This window comes from Notolepis coatsorum (assembly GCF_963971535.1).
Source record: "Notolepis coatsorum genome assembly, chromosome: 15".
NCBI lineage: Eukaryota > Metazoa > Chordata > Actinopteri > Aulopiformes > Paralepididae > Notolepis > Notolepis coatsorum.
This window is the reverse complement of record NC_140179.1, coordinates 27659803-27678018: the sequence shown is the minus strand read 5'-3', so window position 1 is coordinate 27678018 and position 18216 is coordinate 27659803. Positions and strand designations below refer to the sequence as shown.

General features: G+C 46.5%; 1 protein-coding gene across 1 annotated transcript in view; it reads left to right on the top strand.

Annotated features, from left to right (window-relative positions):
* The window catches only part of stab2 (stabilin 2), a 156672-nt gene that overhangs the window by 23561 nt on the left and 114895 nt on the right, over window positions 1-18216 (top strand). The window contains 10 exon segments of the mRNA XM_084330948.1: window positions 1195-1325; window positions 2352-2485; window positions 4009-4088; window positions 6843-6986; window positions 9566-9628; window positions 10380-10496; window positions 10716-10769; window positions 10964-11044; window positions 13708-13860; window positions 15832-15894. Of these exon segments, the coding sequence (XP_084187074.1) occupies window positions 1195-1325; window positions 2352-2485; window positions 4009-4088; window positions 6843-6986; window positions 9566-9628; window positions 10380-10496; window positions 10716-10769; window positions 10964-11044; window positions 13708-13860; window positions 15832-15894 (1020 nt within the window).

Sequence of the window (18216 nt, the reverse complement as noted above, 5' to 3'; positions counted from 1 at the left end):
GTGTGGGTGAATGTAACAAGTTCCTAACGTTTTCTTTCCCCTATTATTTCATGCACACTTTATTCATTGTTTTAAACTATTATTTTTTGCATCACTCTGTATTAAAACTTGGAACTTGAAAAAGATGTGTTTAAGGTAGATACAAATACAAATACAAATGCGATTAATTTGCGATTAATCGCGAGTTAACTATGGACAATCATGCGATTAATCAGATTACATATTTTAATCGATTGACAGCACTACTACCTATCATGCTAATATGTCTATACTACTATGTAACACTCAAGTTCAACACTATTTGACAAACAATGCCACTGACCCTTAGCTGCCAGAGATGTACCCCTCCTGGTGACTTGTTCACAATCTGTAAGTGGCTTTGGATAAAAGCGTTCAGCTAAATGACTAAATGTAAATATGTATTTCTATACTCAGTAAGACCGGTTTGGACATTACTGTAAGAAGAATCTTGAGTCTGAACATGCTCCTCCTAGAGGTGGTGGGAGGAGGGGTTTTCCTGTATAGCGTCCAGCTTTTGCCTCATTCTTATGGGTAATCCTTAGGGTAAGGGTTACGGTTTGGCATGTAAAGGTTTAATAGGGTTTAGGGAATGGATGTAGTGGATGGAAAGTCCTCATGTGTATAATAATTCAGAGAGTGAGGCAGAGAGAGAGAGAGATAGAGAGAGATAGAGAGAGAGACAGACCGACAGACAGACAGACAGACAGACAGACAGACAGACAGACAGACAGACAGACAGACAGACAGACAGACAGACAGACAGACAGACAGACAGACAGACAGACAGACAGACAGACAGACAGACAGACAGACAGACAGACAGACAGACAGACAGACAGACAGACAGACAGACAGAGAGGGACACACACACACACACACACAGACAGAAATAGAAAGAGAATCACAGAGATAGAGAGAGAAATAGACTTCCTGTTTCACAAGTTGATCTTCAAAATAAAAGTGCAGTAATTGATGCGCTTTGATTCATTTAATTAAATTTCATTAATTCATTATTTTGACTCGAGGGACATATTCTGTGGCTCTTTGTGTGTGAGTGTAAGAGAGACACAGAGAGAGAGATTTTTTACAAATCAATAGCATCTAATGTCTATTGAGGAAACATTTGTGTGTGAGTGACCCCCCCCCCCTTGTTGTGTTTGGTTTGTCCCGTAGTCTCACTGTGAGTGTCTTCCCGGGTTTGGCAAGCTGGAGGGAGGGGTGAGCTGCAGCCTGACGGACGTCTGTAGACCGGACTCCTGCCACAGGAACGCCAACTGCTCAACCGCGGAGCCAGGACGAGTCGAGTCCGTTTCTACACATCTACATTATTATCATCTATATTATAATCAAGAATCGTGTGTGTGTGTGTGTGTGTGTGTGTGTGTGTGTGTGTGTGTGTGTGTGTGTGTGTGTGTGTGTGTGTGTGTGTGTGTGTGTGTGTGTGTGTGTGTGTTGGCAATATAAGGTTGTCATCTGTGACCTATAAAGAAATACTAATAATAAACTGTATAGCACCATTCATATAAGAAGAATTGCAGCCCAAAGTGCTTCACAGCAGTAGAAAAGATATAAGCATAACATGAGCACATCATTGGCAGATCAAGAGCAATGCATCAAGTGCAGACATACATTTAGGCATAAAATAAGCATAAAATTAGCACACAGCAGCAAAATAGACAATGTCAGGATAAGTCATAGAACATTAAATCACAGAAATTGTCACTGACCTCGTTTGATCATCTATACAAAAGAGAGAGAGAGAGAGAGAGAGAGAGAGAGAGAGAGAGAGAGAGAGAGAGAGAGAGAGAGAGAGAGAGAGAGAGAGAGAGAGAGAGAGAGAGAGAGAGAGAGAGAGAGAGAGAGAGAGGTACTTCACTTCAACTTCAAATGACTTAATTTTCCTTTCGGAACTTCATTTGTGCACTGGTTAAAATACAAACATACAGTCACAATACATAGAAACTCACCACAAAAAAAACACAAAAAAAACACCTGCTTCATTAAAACTACAGTAAAAAAAAGACCACTATATAAAAAACACCAACTACATTAAAACTACAGTACTTAAACCATGATATATTAAAATCCAGGTGGAGCAGTTCTATATGTATATAAATAATACATAATAGTAGTACAGGTGATATGTGTCCATCAGGTGGAAGGTAGAGAGAGAGGTAGAGAGAGTATTTTATTCTGTACAGTCATAAGGCTCAAAGATGGTCATACATAACTATTCCTCTCTCTTTTTTCTTTTTTTTTCTCTCTCTCTCTCTCTCTCTCTCTCTCTCTCTCTCTCTCTCTCTCTCTCTCTCTCTCTCTCTCTCTCTCAGGTGCACCTGTCACCAGGGTTTCCTTGGTAACGGCAAGATCTGCTACGGCAACATCATGCATCGCCTGAACGAGTTGAACACGGAGCCCGGAGGCCAGCGTACCGGCCAGCTGAGCAGCGCCATCACTCTCCTCGGTACGTCTCATCGGAAGAGAAGAGAATGCAATATACTTCACTTATTGTCATTATACTTGCGTACAATGAGATTAGGGACTCGAACTTAACACTTTCAGCACCAGCCGTTTTAGTTATCCTTGGGCCACCGCTGTAAGAGATAGGGATTTTCACTGTGCACAGGGCTATATCTATATATATATTCTATATTATAGCTATGGAGACAATACTATGGCTCATTTGACATTAACTATCCCTCGTTCAACATGTGAAAAATAATAAATTTTGTGATGTATACCTTCGTGTGTTATACCGTGGTGAATATTGTATAGTTTCAGAGTTAACTCGTCTTTGGCGCCCAATGTCTTAAGGTGCTGGTAATAGAAAATAAGGATAAAATCACACAAGTAATAAAAAAGACACATAATATAGTGCTGTCAATCGATACAAATATTTAACTCGATTAATCGCATGATTGTCCATAGTTAACTCGGGATTAATCGCAAATTAATCGCAATTCTTTTCTTTTTCTACCTTAAACAGATCTTTTTCAAGTTCCAAGTTTTAATACTCTTATCAACATGCGAGTCAACAAATGCTTGCTTTATGCAGCCATTTAACACAAAAGGATGACCCTCATGCATTGCAAACTTGCATCAAATTCAAAACAGAGAGATGCACAAAATAACTTAAAAGAAAATAATACATTTAAAACAATGAATAAAGTGTGCATGAAATAATAGGGGAAAGAAAACGTTAGAAACTTGTTACATTCACCCACACAAGGGCTCAGTAATCACACACACCCCCCCCCCTCTCTCACACACACACTCTCCCAGCTCTCTTTCTCTCTTGCCCCTTCCTCATCTCTCTCACCCCCCTCTCTCTCTATACCTCACACACACACACTTCAGAAACAAACATAGTATCAATGAGAGCATCAACAATACACCTGAATGTAGTCTAGTAAAACAAATGATTTTTTCTTCTTAAAAGTTAATGGTGAGTTAAAAAAAATTGTGGCGTTAATAGAATCGGGCGATAACGCGTTAATACCGCGTTAACTTTGACAGTATACAATATGATACTATACACACAAGTAATAAAAAAAATTACAGAAGGTTCCCAGTTCAATTCTGCCTCCTTCTGGCAGCGTATTGAAGTGTCCTTGAGCAAGTGTCCTTGAGCAAGACACTTAACCCCTAACTGCTCCCGATGAGCAGGTTGGCACCTGGCATGGTCACCTCTGCCATCGGTGTGTGTGAGTGAATGTGAGGCATGAGTTGTGAAGCGCTGTTGACAAACTCACCTACAGTACTGTGTGAGTTTCATCATTTTCACTGGTTCTCTTTGACTCATCTCTCTCTCTCTCTCTCTCTCTCTTCTCTCTCCCTCCTCTCCCCTCTCTCTCCCTCTCTCCCTCTCTCTCTCTCCCCCTCTCTCTCTCTCTCTCTCTCTCTCTCCCTCTCTCTCTCTCTCTCTCTCTCTCTCTCTCTCTCTCTCTCTCTCTCTCTCTCTCTCTCTCTCTTCTCTCTCTCTCTCAGGGTCTCTATCGTGGGCCTTGAGCAACCTTGGCCCATTCACCGTCTTTGTCCCAATCAACAAGGGCTTCCGAGGAACGACGGTAAGGCTACATACAGTACACACACACACACACACACACACACACACACGTCGTTTCTGATTATTGATTACCAATAACCGCGTTAGCCTCAGTAGCCACATTCGCTGATCGGGTGGATGGCTATCATAACAAGGCCTGATCAGCGTGTAATTTACGTGAAAAAAAAATATTACCGTGGGCCGGTTGGATCCCCAAAAGGATTTCCCAGTTATCGATCTCCATCTGGTAGATCCATATGTCCATTGGCTGATGATATATTCCTTTACTGCATAGTGAATTCGGCGTCGCAAAAGGTATTCCAAGCTACAGGCTACACATATAGGATCCAGTTAACTGGAAACTCCATTGAAAGTAAAAAAATATATATATATATAGTGCACCGTTCTGCCACAGGGCACACTGCATTATCGAGACAGCGCCCCTAAGAGGATCTGGCCGGTAATGCACTTTTCAGAATTCAAAGAGTAGTGTAATTCTGCAGTGCCGCTCAGTGACCTTGAGTAGGTTATTAAAATGGAATAAAAGCCAAAACAACCTTGCGACGGACATGTCCGTGGATGGGCCGGCCCTCTAGCGTTGGATTCGAAACGCGGACATCTCCGTGGCTGGGTGCCAATGTGTTAATGTCCCCTGGGCCGGACAGGTCTTCTTTAAACAAGTCAAGAAGAAAACATCACTATAAGTCAAGAACAAAACAAGAACACCATAAAGTCAATTTTTTTTTAAATAAATGCAAAATAAATAAATGCAACACTCCCAGACATACCCCATGCGAAGGTAAGGAAAAACTCACTAAAACCTAGCAATAGGGAAAAATGCACCACACATTGAGTTTAGCAACTTTTCTCGAACCCCCTTCTCCATCATGGTGCCTTTGACTTGCCAGACTAATCCAAAACGCGTATCTGGAGCTGTAGCGCAGAGAAACTGAAAGTGCCGCGCCGTCGTTTACTCAACCTGCCAGCGGCAACACAGTGTGTCTCTCCGTCCCAGTGAAAGGAAACACGGGCGGGCAGGGAGATGCTGGTGTGTTAGGCTAGGTTATATGGTAAATGGTGCATTTATCCTAAGCGCTTTACAATCTGTTACACAATCACACACCGACGGCGGAGGGCAACCATGCAAGGTGCCGACCTGCTCATCGGGAGCAATTAGGGGTTAAGTGTCTTGCTCAAGGACACTTCAACACACTGCCCCGGAGGAGCGGGAATCGAACGTGGAACCTCTGGATTACCAGAAGACTGCTCTACTTCCTGAGCCACTGTCGCCCCGGTTACTTGCGGTGCATGGTCAGTGACTAATAATAGCTAGACAGAAACAAAAATAATTCATCTTTTAATATGAGTTTAGTAAAATTCCGGGACGTCCTCGTCTGTTGCGGGACGCGGGACAAAGGGCTGAAATACGTGACATGGGGACCTTTGGTCACCCCAGCTACCTTTGGGCTTGGTGTGAAGCTGGGAAAGTGATAACAGCCCAGGCGGAGCTAGAGGGTGATCTGCAGATGACCGCCTATATCCCCTCCATGTCTGAGACAACACTGATAGGCACCGACCTTGACGTAAGGCATGTGTGCTTCAGACTTACTACCGCGTCGACACTCGACAATGACCTGCGCCGCTGGTGCTGTCAAAGCAGTGTTGTCTTTTTTGACGCTATCAGGATGAACCAGCTAATGAGACATGTCTCCAGTATGTCTTCTGTTTTTGCTGACCATGTGTAGTTGTGCGTGTGTGTTTCTGTTCAGGAAACACAAGGTTGTGTGTGCCCTAAGACAGTCCCTGTTTCCTCTCTGTGTCTGTCTTCCTGTCCAGTGCCCTCTCTCTCCATACTTCCTATGAGGTGGTGTATTTGTCCTATTAAACTGTTTCTGTCAGGAAGTTCGCTTTGAGGTCCCTGTCAACTCTCACCCCTCTGAAATGTTAGCCCGTTGACACAAGAACGCAGATCCGCACAGAGGTTATGGCAGTCAAACTAACACCAAGACTAAAACCAGATATGGGGGGGGGGGGGGGGACACATTAGTTAGAGGTAGAATCTGTAATACTAATACCGTCAAACAGCGCCCTCTAGTCAAAAGAGCCCCACGTGGTATTGCACTTTGTTTGGATCTGATGTGTGGTTTGGAGTTTAGTAACTTATTATACTGTTCATTTCTCCAGACCTCTCTTGGAAGAACCTGACGTGTGAGAGATAGATAGATTGATTGGTTGTTTGATTGATTGATTGATTGATTGGAATTCTGTATTGACAATAGCCAGGAGGCATCATATGTGGAATAAGGTAAAATATTAAAGGGATAGGCCACATTTATTTTTAAAGTTGCCTATATGATTTCATTTGTGTAAATTTCTTTTGAAAATGGCAAGACATTAGCATTTGTCAGCCGGTGAAGGTACATGAGGGAATGAGGCATGATTCGATCCCCCATTGACCTCTAATAGCATTGCAACCAAAACACTGGCACAAGTGCTTTTTTTTTATGGACAGGAAAGACTCCTTGCATGTGACAAATCAGAAACAGGATAACAAGACAGTTTCATTCCTCAATTAAACCCTTGCAACAAAGAGCCATATAACTCCATAACAGACCATGTGTTCATAGTTGTATAAAGTTAATATATAAATGTGATGGATCACAAGAAAGTACTCAACCTCTACTGGCTTTAACTATGAATGTAAGCAACACTCCAATTGACAAACTTTAGATAATTAAGGTTTTCATCCGACAACGAATTTGTATTGTCCTCCAAGGAGTCCCAGCCCATGATCCGTATCCATGGCAGCCGGAAGAAGGGGACGATCATCCAGTCGGATGTAATTGCGTCCAACGGCGTGATCCACATCATCACCAAGCTGATGGACAGTGTCTCCCCCACGGTGGACAGTGACAAGCAGGTACAGAGGCGTCATAATGTCTTTATTTGACAAAACGGAGGTGACGGTTATGTTTGTGGTCAAAGAAACCACCTCAAGTCGAGACCAAGACCATGACCGAGCCAGAGACCCATCCCAGACGAGACAGAGACCCACCCCAGACGAGACAGAGACCCATCCCAGACGAGACAGAGACCCATCCCAGACGAGACAGAGACCCACCCCAGACAGAGACCCACCCCAGACGAGACAGAGACCCAGCCCAGACAAGACAGAGACCCACCCCAGACGAGACAGAGACCCACCCCAGACGAGACAGAGACCCACCCCAGACGAGACAGAGACCCACCCCAGACGAGACAGAGACCCACCCCAGACGAGACAGAGACCCACCCCAGACGAGACAGAGACCCACCCCAGACGAGACAGAGACCCACCCCAGACGAGTCAGAGACCCATCCCAGACGAGTCAGAGACCCACCCCAGACGAGACAGAGACCCACCCCAGACGAGACAGAGACCCACCCCAGACGAGACAGAGACCCACCCCAGACGAGACAGAGACCCACCCCAGACGAGACAGAGACCCACCCCAGACGAGACAGAGACCCACCCCAGACGAGACAGAGACCCACCCCAGACGAGACAGAGACCCACCCCAGACGAGACAGAGACCCATCCCAGACGAGACAGAGACCCACCCCAGACGAGACAGAGACTCAACCCAGACGAGACAGAGACCCATCCCAGACGAAACAGAGACCCACCCCAGACGAGACAGAGACCCATCCCAGACGAGACAGAGACCCACCCCAGATGAGACAGAGACTCATCCCAGATGAGACAGAGACCAGACCCACCCCAGACGAGACAGAGACCCATCCCAGACGAGACCCAGACAAGACCGAGACGAGCCAGAGACCCATCCCAGACGAGACAGAGACCCACCCCAGACGAGACAGAGACCCATCCCAGACGAGACAGAGACCCACCCCAGACGAGACAGAGACCCACCCCAGACGAGACAGAGACCCACCCCAGACGAGACAGAGACCCACCCCAGACGAGACAGAGACCCATCCCAGACGAGACAGAGACCCATCCCAGACGAGACCCAGACAAGACCGAGACGAGACAGAGACCCACCCCAGACAAGACCGAGACCCATCCCAGACGAGACAGAGACCCACCCCAGACGAGACAGAGACCCACCCCAGACGAGACAGAGACCCATCCCAGACGAGACAGAGACCCATCCCAGACGAGACAGAGACCCACCCCAGACGAGACAGAGACCCACCCCAGACGAGACAGAGACCCATCCCAGACGAGACAGAGACCCATCCCAGACGAGACAGAGACCCACCCCAGACGAGACAGAGACCAGACCCACCCCACCCCAGACGAGACAGAGACCCACCCCAGATGAGACAGAGACCAGACCCACCCCAGACGAGACAGAGACCCACCCCAGATGAGACAGAGACCAGACCCACCCCAGACGAGACAGAGACCCACCCCAGACGAGACAGAGACCCATCCCAGACGAGACAGAGACCCATCCCAGACGAGACAGAGACCCACCCCAGACGAGACAGAGACCCATCCCAGACGAGACCCAGACAAGACCGAGACGAGACAGAGACCCATCCCAGACGAGACAGAGACCAGACCCACCCCACCCCAGACGAGACAGAGACCCACCCCAGATGAGACAGAGACCAGACCCACCCCAGACGAGACAGAGACCCACCCCAGACGAGACAGAGACCCATCCCAGACGAGACAGAGACCCACCCCAGACGAGACAGAGACCCATCCCAGACGAGACCCAGACAAGACCGAGACGAGACAGAGACCCACCCCAGACGAGACAGAGACCCATCCCAGACGAGACCCAGACAAGACCGAGACGAGACAGAGACCCATCCCAGACGAGACAGAGACCCACCCCAGACGAGACAGAGACCACACCCACCCCAGACGAGACAGAGACCCACCCCAGATGAGACAGAGACCAGACCCACCCCAGACGAGACAGAGACCCATCCCAGTCGAGACCCAGACAAGACCGAGACGAGACAGAGACCCACCCCAGATGAGACCCAGACAAGACCGAGACGAGACAGAGACCCACCCCAGACGAGACAGAGACCCATCCCAGACGAGACCCAGACAAGACAGAGACGAGACAGAGACCCACCCCAGACAAGACAGAGACCCATCCCAGACGAGACAAAGAAAAGTGTGGTTGAGACCAAGTTTTCTTCGAGACAGAGAATTGTGAATTATGTAGTAATTGGGATTTTCTTTTTGAACAATGCAGTCTTTCACTGGACAGGGATTATTAGTCTGTAATTAAGTTGAACCAAATTCACATTTGAGAACATGTTGACCAATACCCGGTCTCAAGAACACTGAAATTGTCACCAGTTTTATAAATATAAAATGTAATGGTTCATGAAATGGATTTGATCCTTTCTTTATCCACAATTGATCTCATTCATTCATTCATTCATTCATTCATTCATTCATTCATTCATTCATTCATTCATTCATTCATTCATTCATTCCATTATGTCCTGTGTATCCCTATACAGGAGAACCTGATGCACATTCTCTCAAGCTATGGCAAGTTTGATAAATTCAAATCTCTACTAGAGGTAAGAAACTACTATCCTTTACCTCTTAACAGGCGCCCCCAAAAGTGGCCATTTTCGTTTAGTTAAATCTATATTCTATATTATAGCCATGGATACAATACTATAGTCATTTGACATTGAGTTTCTTCCGGTCAAGATGCAAAAAAGAGATCATTTTTTCATCCATACGTTCCCGTGTTATACCGTGGTGAATATAAGTATGGTTTTAGAGCGGTCTAGGGTAATTCATGAAATGCTTAGTTATGGCATTATACGTCGATTCCATTGTAGACTTTGCCGTTTCTTGCCTGAAATTAAATTAATTAATTAAAAATTAATCAAATTAACCACTGCAACTTCTGAGTGAGAAAAGATCAACGACAAAGGGTTAACCTTTTCACAACCACACTACAGACGGTTAACCCTTTCACTACCACACTACAGACGGTTAACCGTCTGTAGTGTGGTAGTGAAAGGTTAACCTTCTGTAGTGTGGTAGTGAAAGGTTAACATTTTGTAGTGTGGTAGTGAAAGGTTAACCTTCTGTAGTGTGGTAGTGAAAGGTTAACCTTCTGTAGTGTGGTAGTGAAAGGTTAACATTTTGTAGTGTGGTAGTGAAAGGGTTAACCTTCTCTAGGGTGGTAGTGAAAGGTTAACCTTCTGTAGTGTGGTAGGGAAAGGTTAACCTTCTGTAGTGTGGTAGTGAAAGAGTTAACCTTCTGTAGTGTGGTAGTGAAAGGGTTAAATAGTTGGGGATGTGTCTCCGGTGCAGAAAGCTGACCTGGGGTCAGTGATGGACCTGCCCGGCCCCTACACCGTGTTTGCCCCCATCAGCACCTCCTTCAGCTCCATGAAGCTTGGGCACCTGCAGTACCTCAGCTCCGATGAAGTGAGGAAGCATTGAACACACACACACACACACACACACACACACACACACACACACACACACACACACACACACACACACACACACACACACACACACACACACACACACACACACACACACACCCACACACACACACACACTTTGGGAACCCCTGCTCTAGATGACTCAGGTGTTAGAACTCTACAGTATCTTATGTGTTTGTGTCTAATATTCCAGGGCTCCAGGAAGCTGGTGGAGTTTCTCAGAAACCATATTGTACCGTCCACCAAGGTGAGGAGGGGTTTGACTAGGAGAATGTACCTATATCTCGAGCTCCGCCCTCTTTTCAGTCGTGATTGGAGGACCAAGAAAAGAGTGCGGGGGTTTTAGACATGTCAGTTGTTTGTTTGACGATAACAAACACGTCCCTCTTTGGCAGTATCTTCCGATGGTCATTTTCCTTCTTCTTTCCTTGGATTCTGAAGCTGGAGGTCTATAACGCTGTGTCGAACCCCAGAGTGGTGACCATGGCCAATCAGGTTCTGACGTTCAATGTGACAGGAAACGTAAGTACTTTACATAGACAGACCCGCAAAACTAGCTCTGCCTAGTAAGAACCCTAACCTTCCTAGTGAGAACCCTAACTCTTCTAGTAAGAACCCTAACCTTCCTAGTGAGAACCCTAACCTTCCTAGTAAGAACCCTAACCTTCCTAGTGAGAACCCTAACCTTCCTAGTGAGAACCCTAACCCTTCTAGTAAGAACCCTAACCCTCCTAGTAAGAACCCTAACCCTCCTAGTAAGAACCCTAACCTTCCTAGTGAGAACCCTAACCTTCCTAGTGAGAACCCTAACCTTCCTAGTGAGAACCCTAACCTTCCTAGTGAGAACCCTAACCCTTCTAGTAAGAACCCTAACCCTCCTAGTAAGAACCCTAACCCTCCTAGTAAGAACCCTAACCTTCCTAGTGAGAACCCTAACCTTCCTAGTGAGAACCCTAACCCTTCTAGTAAGAACCCTAACCCTCCTAGTAAGAACCCTAACCTTCCTAGTGAGAACCCTAACCTTCCTAGTGAGAACCCTAACCTTCCTAGTGAGAACCCGAACCCTAACCTTCCTAGTGAGAACCCTAACCCTAACCTTCCTAGTAAGTACCCTAACCTTCCTAGTGAGAACCCTAACCCTCCTAGTAAGAACCCTAACTCTTCTAGTAAGAACCCTAACCTTCCTAGTGAGAACCCTAACCTTCCTAGTGAGAACCCTAACCATAACCCTCCTAGTGAGAACCCTAACCTTCCTAGTAAGTACCCTAACCCTCCTAGTGAGAACCCTACCTTCCTAGTAAGAACCCTAACCCTAACCCTCCTAGTGAGAACCCTAACCTTCCTAGTAAGTACCCTAACCTTCCTAGTGAGAACCCTAACCCTAACCTTCCTAGTAAGAACCCTAACCCTCCTAGTGAGTACTCCCCCCTGCTGCTGAATCCCTCATACACGCCTTCATCTCCTCCCACCTGGACTACTGTAACTCCCTCCTTACTGGCATCACCTCCCGCTCCCTCCATAAACTGCAGATGGTCCAAAACTCAGCCGCCCGCCTCCCCACTAACACCCGGTCCCGTGAACACATCACTCCTGTCCTCCACTCTCTTCACTGGCTCCCGATCAAACACAGCATAAACTTTAAAACACTACTCCTCACCTTCAAAGCCCTCCACAGCCTGGCCCCCCCGTACCTGACTGATCTCCTTCTTCCCTACCGCCCCACCCGTTCCCTCCGGTCCTCCTCCACTGCCTCCCTCACTGTCCCGACATCCAAACTCAAAAAGAGATTGGGCCTTCAATCGTACTGCACCCAGACTTTGGAACTCCCTCCCCCAGTCCATCAGAGACTCCCCTACACTCTCCACCTTCAAAGCTCGCCTCAAAACCCACCTGTTCTCCCTTGCCTTCAACCCCCCCCCACCCATAACCCCCCCCCCCCCCCCCTCCAACCCGATTGATGTCTGTCTCCTGTCGCTCCGTCTTTTTGTGCTATCATGCTGTTTTCCCCTGTTGCCCCCATGGTCTCATGTTCCTTTTGTTTTTGTTTCTTTGTTTTTGTTTCTTTGTTTTTGTTTCTTTGTTTTTGTTTCTTTGTTTCTACTTTGTTCCCAACTACTGTCAGCGACTTCGGGTCATTGAGAAGCGCTATACAAATACAATGAATTATTGTTATTATTATTATTATTATTATTATTATTATTATTATTATTATTATTATTATTATTATTATTATTATTATTATTATTACCCTAACCCTCCTAGTGAGAACCCTAACCCTCCTAGTGAGAACCCTAACCCTCCTAGTGAGAACCCTAACCCTCCTAGGAAGAATAGTTATTTTTTTTGGAACCCTAGACGTATTTCCTACTTACCAGTGATGTTGTCAATTGGTAGAATCCTTCATCAGCATAATCCATGCTGTTCCTCACACTAGCTCTGGCTAGTTAGCCACAAACGAATGCAAGGTCAATGGGGTCAAGCTCCACGCCAAGTAGATTTCAGTGAGCTTCAGTCATCTTGTAAGGACGGGAGCTTGACCCCACTGACTTTACATTGGTTGGTGGCTAACTAGCTAGAGCTACAGTAGTACAGTACGCTTGACTTGCTGTCTTTCACATACCACACGCACACACACACACACACCACACACACACGCACACGCACACACACGCACGCACACACATAGGATATATACCTGTATAACTCTACATATTAATACACAACTCTGTACATGCATCTGATCTGATCAGCACTACACTCAGTAGTAGTAATTCATCTATTTTATACCCAGTTTAATCACCTGTACATTATATATTGCCGTTGCACTTTACTGCTACATTTGCACTTTTTGCTGTATTGTACTTGTGCTCTATGATGACAATACATTTATACATATGCCCTGGTATGTATGTGACAAATACAACTCTTGAATCTTGAATCTTAAATGTAATCAAATCTAATCTAATCTAACACGCACACATCACACACACGCACACATCACACACACACACATCACACATACACACACACACACACACACACACACACACACACACACACACACACACACACACACACACACACACACACACACACACACACACACACACGCACGCACACACACACACACACACACACACACACACACACACATCACACATCACACATCGCAACACACAACACAGGGTCAGATCCTAGTCAACGGAGCGGTGGTACTGGAGACCGACGTGGAAGCGAAGAATGGGCATCTCTACTCGCTGGACGGCGTTCTGATGCCGTCCTCCATCGAGCCAGTGCTGCCCCACAGGTGTGACATCAATGAGACCAAGATAGTCCAGGTGAGCTCCGCAACATGGCCGTCTTTCTGGTCTCTTCGTTGTCTCCGTTGAGACAGGATGGGGGAGGACAGCAACAGGACATCTCTGTGACTTGTTTTCACACTTTTCCACAATCTAATAGAATCACATAATTTTTGGCTACATTTGAACATTAATTAATACGAACTGGATGGATATGACTATAATCTGGTGTTGGCTGGATGGATATGACTATAATCTGGTGTTGGCTGGATGGATATGACTATAATCTGGTGTTGGCTGGATGGATATGACTATAATCTGGTGTTGGCTGGATGGATATGACTATAATCTGGTGTTGGCTGGATGGATATGACTATAATCTGGTGTTGGCTGGATGGATATGACTATAATCTGGTGTTGGATGGATGGATATTACTATAATCTGGTGTTGGCTGGATGGATATGACTATAATCTGGTATTGGCTGGATGGATATGACTATAATCTGGTGTTGGCTGGATGGATATGACTATAATCTGGTGTTGGCTGGATGGATATGACTATAATCTGGTGTTGGCAGGATGGATATGACTATAATCTGGTGTTGTCTGGATGGATATGACTATAATCTGGTGTTGGCTGGATGGATATGACTATAATCTGGTGTTGGCTGGGTGGACTATACTTGTAAATAGGAGCAATGCATTGTAGGCTATGTTGACATTAAGATTATTACACTGGCCTTATAACTAAACACAATGCCATTTTGCTGTAATGTTGCTGCCCTAGTGTGATGGATATTTTCACCATGCTGCACACTCTGTTCCGCTACCAACTGGTGATGTCAGAGGTCACTCTTTGGAGGTTCTCTCAATTACAGTCTGTCAATGAAAGAAGGAGGTACTCTGATTTTATCATCTTTTGGCAGCCTCCTTCGTTTAAATGTTTTGCTGTGGTCTTTTTGACTGTTCTCATTTTAGAAATGTTTTATTAAAACATGTATTTAAATTTTTCTTAAATAATAATATATATTCTTTATTATCTTTTTTTGTATCCACTTTTTCTCCCTATTTTTCTATTTTTCTCCCTTCAATTCTCCCCTCCCCTGTCTCGAACGTTGCTTGACTATGCCTCCCACTGGTCAGCTGCAGTGAGGACGAAGCCTTGCATCACGTGTCCCCTCTGGTACACAAGGAAGCAGCCATCGCATCTTTTCACCTGAACAGCGCGATCTCTCAGTGGCGAGGAGTAACGCGTGGGAGGCTCACGCTGCCCCCGTTGCTTCCTGATTCTGCTGCACAGGCGCACCAACCGACCTGTAGGAGTCGCTGTCCACAACGTCCAATCCCCACCCACCAGCTTTCCCACCCCTAACACTGCCAATTGTGTTAGTATGAACGACCAGCCAAGCTGGTAGCAACGCCGAGAGCTGGGCTCGAACCCAGCATCTCCTGCGTTAGTGGCGAGCGCCTTGCCCACTGCGCCACTTAGCCGCCATATTCTTTATTATCTAAGTAATTCTTTTATTTCTTTGTTGTTTTATTAGGTGATATTTCCCATCATGGTTAATTGCTGTTTACCTTTCAAAAAATGTGTAAATCACATTTATCATCATCATCATCATCATCATCATCATCATCATCATCATTCACTATCATCATCGTGTCATGGCCCCCACTTGCATTTAACTACGCAATTAACCCTTTCACTGCCACACGACAGAAGGTTAACCCTTTACTATCACATAACCGACGGTGATGCTCCATCATTAGCATCATTAGCTCCGTATTGTCACAGTGAAAGGGTTAACCGGCTGTTGTGTTGCAGTGAAAGGGTTAAAGAGCATGTTCTTGTTCTTGATGGGACCGAGGACAACCTTATATTCTACTCCTGACGTTTGTTGTACTCTCTCTCTCTCTCTCTCTCTCTCTCTCTCTCTCTCTCTCTCTCTCTCTCTCTCTCTCTCTCTCTCTCTCTCTCTCTCTCTCTCTCTATCTCTCTCTCTCTCTAGGGAGACTGTGTCAGTTGTTCAAAAGTCGGAAAGACCAGCTGTCCCTCTGGTGGGGTGTCCATAGTAAGACATATCTATTTTCTTTTGATCTCTCTCTCACTCTATTTCTCTCTATTTCTCTCTATTTCTCTCTATTTCTCTCTATTTCTCTCTCTCTCTCTCTCTCTCTCTCTCTCTCTCTCTCTCTCTCTCTATCTCTCTCTCACTCTCTCTCTCTCTCTCTCTCTCTCTCTCTCTCTCTCTCTCTCTCTCTCTCTCTCTCTCTCTCTCTCTCTCTCTCTCTCTCTCTCTCTCACTCACTCTCACACACACACACACTCTTTCTCACTCTCTCTCTCTCTCTCTCTCTCTCTCTCTCTCTCTCTCTCTGTGCACATGCGTGTGTTTCGGAGCGAGTGTGTTGGAGCGAGGCAGGTTTGACTGAGCGGTTTGCGTGAGTTAAAACTTTCTGAAAGTTATTTCTATATTCTATCTGTGTGTCTATTATATATGTACGTTTTGTTTGTCTTTTGTCAGTGTTGTTCGTTTAGTGTTTGGTATGTTTTGGAGCGAGTAGCAGCCACCAGTTCTGCTGGTAGGCATGCCGCCCGCAGCTATGAGTTTGGAGCGTCTGATGCGCAGACACGCTGTAAAGCTCTCCCCGGGACTGAATTGCACCGTAGAAGAGTGCGGTCTTGCAGTCAGGGCTATTGTGGGCCATGCCAGCGTGAAATCTGCATTGCGGATGAATAATTCAGTTGTAATTTTTTTGGATTGTGTAGATAAAGTTAATTTGGTTGTGGAGCAGGGAGTGGTAATTCAAGACACTTTAACCCCCGTGTTTCCACTAGTAAGCCCTGCACAAAGAATAATCATTTCCAATGTTCCTCCTTTCATCAGAAATGAGGTCCTGGAAAGGGAACGTAAGGTTATGTATATAACCAAGTTCTATGAATTATGGCGACGCTCAGCATCATCTGCACTGTACTTCACTTCGTGCACGAGCACTGAATAAAAAATTCCACCATGTACCTTTACATTCGTCTGGCCACACCACATCCCATTCATAAGCAGGTGTGTGGTCACCTACTCGCCTCCTTCCCAAACTTTCACTACAAGGCGAGATCAAGGGCCGCAGCGGCGTCTGATGCTGAGCGTCGCCATAATTCATAGAACTTGGTTATATACATAACCTTACGTTCTATTTCATTATGGCTTTCGCTCAGCATCATCTGCACAAGAGAGGCTGAGCGGGAGCCATAGCCCGACAAATGTACCCCGCTGAGGCCCCCCACAATCATCAGACCGGGGAGGACCGAGCCCCCCGACCCTCCCTAATGGAGGATACCCCCCCTATTGGAGGCTTACGGGAGGGAGACGGATCCGACCGTGCGAAGAGGAACTCAAGCAACTCAACGCACAGGGTGAGCAGACCGTGGCTTGACCCCACGACTACACACACACACAACCCGCATGCCACCAGGGAACGAACGGAAGGAACAACCTCGTTACTGCCCCCAAAATCACGGGGTCAAGAGAAAACCCAACCCTGTGGCAAGGCCGTAGCAGCGGAGCGCGAAGGAAGACCCAGACCCACTGAAGGGACTGGATCCCCTGGAAAAAGGGGGCCCGGAGAGGTCAATGACGCCAGGCATCAAGACCCCACCACTTAATGACACCGCCCCCCACATCGCCAGCGTATTCGGATAAGGCCCCTCCAAGAGCGGGCCCTTTCCCCCCAATAGCACACTGCCTGGCACACTGACCCTGCAGAACAGGCAGTCAGCATGGCCGTAAGCACTCAAAAAGGTTAACCAACGGAAGCAAGCAGCGCACCGGGGAAACCAGGCAGCAGGCTGTAACCTGAGCCTGGAGCACTGCGGACGAGACAGGCGCCAAAGGAGTCAGCTAAAAACAGCCCCCCCCCGGCGGAAGGGGCGTATGCTGGCGTTGTTGATCACCATGACAAAGCCTCCATTAAAAAAAACCCACCCAGAGGGGTCGAGGCAGAGAAGGCTGACATGATTGGCAGACGTTGACTCTGCTCCAACATACCAGGGAATCAACTACCCTCTCGGTACAGATGGTGGTTGTTCCTATAACCCCTCAAGGAAAAACTCCAAAACACACCTGCGGGTATACACCAGCCATACCGCAGTACAAGTGTTTCAGTTTCCAAAAAAGGGTTATCCCAGGCCTACGGTATCAACAAAACTTTACTTCGGAAGCCGGGAAGCACACAGGATTACCAGAGGGAGTCCAGAAGACCACCCCAACAGCCCCCTCTTCGCCATGCGTGAGAGAGGAGCGAAAGAAGGAGAACCAGCCCCTTACAATAGTGCCAGGTACAAAAGAGTACCCAACAAAGGGTCTCCATAACGCCTAACCCTGTGACACCCGGGCCGA